Raw genomic sequence first — 8,990 nt, 5'->3', positions numbered from 1 at the left:
TGTTCACCTAACTATAACTCTGGTATTACATATAGTATAATAATATTGAATTACACCTAACTATAAATCTGGTATTACATATAGTATACTAATATTGAATTACACCTAACTATAAATATGATATGCATATAGTATGCTCATAACGAATTACACTTAACCATAAATCTGGTATTACATATAGTATACTAATATTGAATTACATCTAACTATAAATCTGGTATTACATATAGTATACTCATAACGAATTACACCTAACCATAAATCTGGTATTACATATAGTATACTAAAATTGAATTACACCTAACCATAAATCTGGTATAACATATAGTATACTAATATTGAATTACACCTAACCATAAATCAGGTATTACATATAGTATACTCATAACGAATTACACCTAACTATAAATATGGTATTACATATAGTATTTTAATATTGAATTACACCTAACCATAAATCTGGTATTGCATATAGTATACTCATAACGAATTACACCTAACTATAAATATGGTATAACATATAGTATACAAATATTGAATTACATCTAACTATAAATCTGGTATTACATATAGTATACTCATAACGAATTACACCTAACCATAAATATGGTATAACATATAGTATACTAATATTGAATTACACCTAACTATAAATCTGGTATTACATATAGTATACTTATATTGAATTACATCTAACTATAAATCTGTTTCGTGATTAGATCCAACAATATCTATAATAGGGTAAAATTTGTTTGAATATTGTAGAAAGAAAAACAGTTTTATTTCTTGCGATATGTTTAAAAATAGCTTCAATTAACAATGTACTAATTAATCCGGATATTTTTGCTTACAGTGTTGTCCAAATTCGAAGAATATTTCCTTCTCAGTGTAGTTCCTTTCAGGATCGAGGCTGGTACCGTTAGGTAGTACAAAGTCGTCGTTAGTTACATTATTGTAGTTTCCGAATAGTCCAACCATACCCTTGTTGAGGAAATCTTCACTCATTTGAATACCGATATTCAATAGTCCCTTGCTTGGAGTAATGGTTATGCCAATCCCTGGAACAAAAAATGAAACCAATCATTCAAAATAAGCTTACATTATGTAATATAAACAAATATGTTTTCTCGGAGTGTTGAATTAACGATTATTAATAAACACGAAATTGCATGCAAGAACTTTACACTTTGGCTTATAGTTAACACATGTTACATTGTAACATAATGACTGGTTGTTTAAAATAAGAAAGCCCTGTAGGCCAAGTTGTGATACACTGAATAAACCCGACTGCTCTAAAAAAGAATAAACTAATTTATATAAGTATTGACCTAGATTGTACTCTTTGAACAAAAACATTGTACTCTGATTATAATCAAATTATGTGCTCTTATTGCAATTAAAACAGTATACTGCATTTGTACTATTAGCGCACGGAATTAATACTTATAGTGTTTAACACTATAACAGTCATCCTAAATATGTAATACATTAAGGCTAATTCTAAAACATATTTCAACAGTGCAATGCAATGCAAACTTCATTAAAATGTATTTGTTTAACTGTATTTATTGGCGTACTAGCGTTGCATTACTAGTTCATGTATTTGTAATACTAACGTGTGTTACAGTTAGGCTGTGATATTAACAGTGTAATACAGTGAGGCTGTTACATTTGTTTACAAGTAGATTGAATGTACAGGTAGACTGAACGTGCTTTACAGTTAGGCTATGATACAGGTAAACCGACAGAGTACAGTTCAGTTACGCTCTGATACAGGCAGAAAAAGAGTATAAAACAGTTAGGCTGTAATACAGGTAAACCAGGTAGACTAACAGTGTAATATAGTTAGGCTGTAATACATCTAGACTAATAGTGCTATACAGGTATGCTGTAATACATGTAGACTAACAGTGTAATACCGTTAGGCTGCAATACAGGTAGACTGACAGTGTAATACAGTTAGGCTGTAATACAGGTAGACTAACAGTGTAATACAGTTAGGCTGTAATACAGGTAGACAAAGAGTGCTTTACAGTTAGGCTATGATACAGGTAAACCGACAGAGTACAGTTCAGTTACGCTCTGATACAGGTAGAAAAAGAGTATAAAACAGTCAGGCTGTAATACATGTAGACCAGGTAGACTAACAGTGTAAAACAGTTAGGCTATAATACAGGTAGACTAACAGTGTAATAGAGTTAGGCTGTAATACATGTAGACTAATAGTGCTATACAGGTAGGCTGTAATACATGAAGACTAACAGTGTAATACAGTTAGGCTGTAATACAGATAGACTAAACGTGTAATACAGTTAGGCTGTAATACAGGTAGACTGAAAGTGTCATACAATTAGGCTGTAATACGGGTAGACTAACAGAATACTACAGTTAGACTGTAATACAGGTAGACTAACAGTGTTATACAGTTAGGCTGTAATACAAGTAGACTAACAATGTAATACAGTTAGGCTGTAATACAGGTAGACTAACAGTGTAATACAGTTAGGCTGTAATACAGATAGACTAAACGTGTAATACAGTTAGGAAGTAATACAGGTAGACTGAAAGTGTCATACAATTAGGCTGTAATACGGGTAGACTAACAGAATACTACAGTTAGACTGTAATACAGGTAGACTAACAGTGTTATTCAGTTAGGCTGTAATACAAGTAGACTAACAATGAAATACAGTTAGGCTGTAATACAGGTAGACTAAAAGTGTAATACAGTTAGGCTGTAATACCGGTAGACTATCAATGTTAAACGGTTAGGCTGTAATACTGGTAGATTTACAGTCTTAAACAGTGATGCTGTAATACTGGTGGACCAACAGTGTAATACAGTTAGGCTGTAATACTGGTAGACTAACAGTGTAATACGGTTGGGCTGTAATACTGGTAGACAAATAGTGTAATACAGTTAGGCTGTAATACAGTTAGACTGAAAGTGTCATGCAATTAGGCTGTAATACATGTAGACTAACAGTGTTAAACAGTTAGGCTGTAATACTGGTAGATTATCAGTGTTAAACAGTCAGGCTATAATACAGATAGACTAACAGTGTAAAACAATTAGGCTGTAATACAGGTAGACTAACAGTGTACTACAGTAAGTCTGTAATACAGGTAGACTAAGAGTGCTTTACAGTTAGGCTATGATACAGATAAACCGACAGAGTACAATACACTTACGCTCTATTACAGGTAGACTAATAGTGTAATACAATTTGGTTGTAATACTGGTAGACTTACAGTGGTATACAGTTAGGCTGTAATACTGGTAGACTAATTGTGTAAAACAGTTATGCTGTTATACAGTAGACTAAAAGTTTAGTGATTTCGAGTAGTTTACTTACTGATCAATATCAAAATAGTGTTTTATATTCGAATCATTAGCTTTTATCACGTATATGAATTATAGACCAGATCATTTCAACAAAGGCAATCGAAATTAATATCAAGATAATCTCCGAAAGTTGCAATTTTTTTAAACAATAAGATATTTATAAAACGCCTCTAACATGGTCACTCAACCGAAGTTCCTCACCTGACGAAGTCCGAACATTAAGTGTTTTATTATCCCTAGTGAAGGTTAAGTTGCTCTCGGGGTAAGTCAAAGTTGAATCGTAATCCTCATCACTTTCAAATTGCTGCGTAATTTCAACACCATTCATGTAAATGAGCATTCCTGTAGAAAGCAAAACAATGTTAATGTTTCATAAGGAATACTATTTTAAGATATTCAGTTTAAAACACTGTCATATCGATACATTCAATCAAATTGTCAATGAGAATGTTCAAATGTAAAGTAATTATTCCAATTATCTTAGATTTCAAATGATCACTAAGAGATACGAGGGTATTTGTATATCTTTCTGATATCCACGCAGGAGTCCTTGTCTCAATGTTGGAGGAAACCGGAGTACCCAGGGATTACCCACGTGGTCGGGCAGGTGTCCCAAAAACCCTTTCACGCCGAGGATTCAAACCCCGGTCGCCTTGGTTAAAGGATATCCACTTCGTCACCCGACCAAGGATTTTTTTATCACCCAGCATACGACAACATTGTCATGAGGAAATATTAGATTGAACATTTTTCCCACTGCGGTTAAGGCAGAGAAATTTCAATCCTTTAAATTCATGTCTATGTTATATGTTTGGGGAATAAAGCGCGTCATATGATCCGTAATTTTATTTCGAGTTAAAACGTTGATGACAACTACTTGATTTATAGCAATAATGTCATTGAACTTAATTTTGCAACGCTTCAAAATGAACTGGTCGAGGAATAATATATATATTAAATGCTTGTAAAATAAAAGGCATAATAAAACGAAACGAAAAAGTGGCAAAGGGATAATTTCGAAAAAAGGACGGCAGGACGGTCGGATATGGACAACAACCATCAACAAAACCAATTTCATTTCGTGAGAATGACCAGAAATTTAAACTGAAAATTTTGAAAAGAGAACAGTAATAATGATACATAGATAAAAAGATATAATAAAACAAAGCCAACACTTACTATCATTTGATCCATATTTGTTAAGTTCCACTTGCATAGTTTCATTGCCATGATCCTTGGCAGCAAAGGCAGTAAAGACGGTGGCGTTGATTGTTTTATTATCTTTATCAACAGCCAGACCTGTTAGGGCGTGGAGCTGTAACGATCCATAGGAATCATCAGTTTTCTTATTGTCGGCAGTCAGCAATACATATTCTCCAAGTCCGTTGAATGTGTACTCATTTCCATCAAGCGTCTTGATGTGAGGGTCGCCAAAGATGTTAGCTGTTGTGGATAACAAGTAACAAAGTATTACGATTGGAAAGTAAAGTATTACAATCCCATCTCATAATTGTTTGGTTTGTATACCAATGATTCTATTATACGACGGCGGAATAGTTACAGCTCGATTTCCCCCTATCGTTTATACTTTATACAGAAGAAAGAAGAGAATGTTCATATCGCTTGGCACTCAGCATTATTTAGCCTTTGGAACGAGAAGATAAAAAACAACATATTAAGAACCTAAAAGTCCGCTACCAACTGCGTTCATAATATCGTTTACGCCGTCAAAATGAAGGTCAATCCTTATTTAACATTTATGACTAACGAGGAAACACTATTATTTGATATTACATCAAATGCGTATTAACTGTACTTACATGTATGAACCAAAAGAATATGTCAAATTACATTGACAGTGTATTTCGTACGAGCAAATACTATTTTATCTATATCATATAACAAAAACAGAGAATGACGTACCAGGAAATCATATTTCACTAGCAATGTAGTAATCACGAGCAAGCCCTTTGACTCATTTACAATAATATTGTATGACGTAAGAGGAAATCATATTACATTAATAATTTATTACGTACGAGTAAATAATATAACATCAACAGTGTATGACGTAAGAGGAAATCATATTACATTAGCATTTAATTACGTACAAAGAAACACTTCTGTATTATATCACATTGAACAAAGGATAGTTTGGATTTGTTTTCTTTCGATAGAATAAGTACATATATCGGGTATCTTTCTAGTATTAAAATATAGTTACACCTGACATATGCGAAGATGTGAATTATGATGTATTTTGGGGCCAAAATAGGCCCAAACCATACATTGTCCTTGCACACCTCATCATCGATATAAGGTTCACATAGATATAGGGGTCTAAGACACTTACAGTCGAACCTCGTTATCTCGAAGTCGTATAACTCGAAGACCCCGTTTAACTCTAAGTATTTCATCGGTCGCGGCCAAAACTCTTCTTAATCTTAGTAATAAAAACTCTGATAAATCGAACTCTGAAAACTCGAAAAACTCGGATATCCCGAAGTGAAACATCGGTCCCAACAACGTAAATCCTCCATAAAAATATCTCCTACCTCGAAGTTTCTTAAGATTCACAAGTCTATCATATATTCTTTAATTTTTTGATACATATTAGACGCAGTACTACGGTAAACATCGCTCTAAATGAGCAGCTTACGCTCGGTAATAATTACTTCGATTGAACTTATGGCATTAAAATGTGTTTGACTGTAAAAATACTTTGTACAAATAAAGAAACAAACTTCCTCAATGTTAATTAACAACAATTAGTACTTACTGCGAGCCTTATTTACACCAGTTATATATATATCTCACTGTCGGTTAAACAGTATGACAAAAATAACTCACCAAGTATGATTCTCAATATTGGTATACACCTTGAGGGAGCTGGTCGAACTGTATGGAAGTAATCGCACATATTGGCTCCTAAACAACACGTTGCTTTATAGCGTTGATTTATCCTCATAACCTGGAATCTTCTTCGGGTAAAATAATCCGGTAGATAAGTACCAGCGTTATACCCTCCGGAAATAAATCCGTTCCTATAGCAGCATTCCTTCGATATGAATAAGAAAGTTTATTACTAAAACTGCATATATGGAGTCATTTATATTTCTTATCCACGATATCGAAAATATTGTTACAAAATATACAATTTTATTACGATAGATTTTGAAAAATAGGTTAATTTATGAGGAGTACAGATGCAGAGGTAAACAACTACACGGACATTGATCCCGACAATTGAAAGAAACGACTGATATTGTTAATCGCACAAAATTGTACTTAAGATATATATAATTAGAATACTGATCTTAATTAGGTGTTGTCATGTTATGACTTCCTCTGTTCCACAAAAAAAGTATGAAATTATTTTCAGAATGGATTTGTTAAAACTGTTTCCAGACCGGTTAACAAGATCTCTGTTTATACATGTACATCTGTAGTTCATTTTTTGAAAGAGGTACTGGTATCCTTGAGGTGCTACAAGCCCTCCACAATATGTTGTAGCTACCCCGGGTTACAACCCCCTGCTAAGCCAAATTCAATTACCCCAGTTATAAAATTCAATTGACATAAGTAATTTGATTATATTAAACTAATACATGAGCAATTTAAATGGTGCATACTAAAGTTCACATACTCAATCCTAAAGCAGTAAGATTGAGCACTTGATAAAACATTGTTCATGGATTCAAAACATGTCAATATCTTTTGCGACCAAGCTGAATGCTACGAAATGACATATTATCTAAAGACCACTTATAAACCTAGGACTAATTGTCTCTTTTACTACCCGTAGAGAGTCATACCAGTCTCGATTCTAAGCCATCTCTGGCTTCCTAACACACCGGAACACATCCATCCTGCTTGGCAGAATGGACAACTGGGGTAAACAGTCCAGATCAAGGACAAAACTAACAGTAATCTCGGTCAGAGTACGAACCTGGATCACAAATCACACTCCGCCGTATGAAGAGACTTTGTAATTGGATTACACGTTTTAAGTTATATAAACACCTGTTTAACATGTGGTAAGGATTTACACATTCAATCTAAGTTTGCAAATAAAAGAGTTTTAAAATAACAAATTATAAGGAATGTTTTTATTTAAAACGAAGTCAATCAAATCCTGCTGAACGAACATCAATCTTCAAAATCATAAGAATATTTTTTTTTTTAAATGAACGTAATTTCAACTTACAAGTGCATCCCATCTGTTTATTCTGCTGATATAACATCGTTTGAAGCCGAAAAAATCAAAATCAAAACGATTGAAACGTAGCAATATACTCGCAACGAATCTACTGCAGGGACAGACAAAATCCAGGAATCTTGTTGTTATAAAAGCATGGACAGGTTCCTGTTTTACCCATCTGACACATGTAGTTGCCAGTGTAGGGAATCTAAAGCTGCTATCAAAGAGGCTGTTCGTGAAGAATCCCAGGTAATCTTAAAGAAAATCAGTTACAAAGGTTTGTTATGAAACATTATAATTATCGTTTGTTTTCAATGGTAACATCGCAAAACATGTTCCATACCATTAACATACTAGGACAAAATTAGGATTCAGTGCCAATATGACAAGTCTGCACCAAGAACTGAGGACATACCAAATCATAATGAATTCATACAAGAAACAATCTATTTTCACTACTTCATTGCGAGGAAAATCCAATTACTGTTTGAGTGGACTATGTTGTTTCATATCTTAAATACCAGTTAACAGTTTATCGGTATTGAAACGTTGCGGCACGTTTAAAACGATCTATAGATTCACAAAGGGACATGTCTTGAAACTGTGCGACACGTCTTATAGGTAATTTGTGTATACAATAAAACTTTTACATGGCTTGTTTAGTAGTAGTGCTTACTAAACACCGCGTGAAGATTAATCTATTTGGGTCCACAGACATATCACTGAAGTGCTACGGACACATATCAAAAGTAGCATTACGAACACATATCAAAAGTAGCGTTACGGACACATATAAAAGTAGCGTTACGGACACATATAAAAGTAGCGTTACGGACACATATAAAAGTAGTGTTACGGACACATATAAAAGTAGTGTTACGGACACATATAAAAGTAGCGTTACGGACACATACAAAAGTAGTGTTACGGACACATATAAAAGTAGCATTACGGACACATATAAAAGGAGTGTTACGGACACATATCAAAAGTAGCATTACGGACACATATAAAAGTAGTGTTACGGACACATATAAAAGTAGTGTCACGGACACATATAAAAGTAGCGTTACAGACACATATAAAAGTAGTGTTACGGACACATATAAAAGTAGTGTTACGGACACATATAAAAGTAGCGTTACGGACACAATAAAGTAGTGTTACGGACACATATAAAAGTAGTGTCACGGACACATATAAAAGTAGAGTTACAGACACATATAAAAGTAGTGTTACGGACACATATAAAAGGAGCGTTACGGACACATATAAAAGTAGTGTTACGGACGCATATAAAAGTAGTGTTACGGACACATATAAAAGTAGTGTCACGGACACATATAAAAGTAGCGTTACGGACACATATAAAAGTAGTGTTAGGGACACATATAAAAGTAGCGTTACGGACACATATAAAAGAAGTGTTACGGACACATATAA

General features: G+C 33.8%; 1 protein-coding gene across 1 annotated transcript in view; it reads right to left on the bottom strand.

Annotated features, from left to right (window-relative positions):
• The window catches only part of LOC110448026 (mucin-4-like), a gene marked incomplete at its 5' end in the record, with an annotated part of 93,474 nt that overhangs the window by 43,773 nt on the left and 40,711 nt on the right, over positions 1 to 8,990 (bottom strand). Inside the window, 5 exons of the mRNA XM_021494057.1 lie at positions 852 to 1,058; positions 3,548 to 3,688; positions 4,526 to 4,789; positions 6,197 to 6,404; positions 7,554 to 7,801. Coding sequence (XP_021349732.1) covers positions 852 to 1,058; positions 3,548 to 3,688; positions 4,526 to 4,789; positions 6,197 to 6,404; positions 7,554 to 7,801 — 1,068 coding nt within the window. The remainder of the gene's footprint in view (positions 1 to 851; positions 1,059 to 3,547; positions 3,689 to 4,525; positions 4,790 to 6,196; positions 6,405 to 7,553; positions 7,802 to 8,990) is intronic.

This window comes from Mizuhopecten yessoensis, unplaced genomic scaffold (genome assembly GCF_002113885.1).
Source record: "Mizuhopecten yessoensis strain PY_sf001 unplaced genomic scaffold, ASM211388v2 scaffold3799, whole genome shotgun sequence".
In the NCBI taxonomy this organism is placed as follows: domain Eukaryota; kingdom Metazoa; phylum Mollusca; class Bivalvia; order Pectinida; family Pectinidae; genus Mizuhopecten; species Mizuhopecten yessoensis.
The sequence above is the reverse complement of the archived record's forward strand: the minus strand, read 5'-3'. Positions and strand labels throughout refer to the sequence as shown.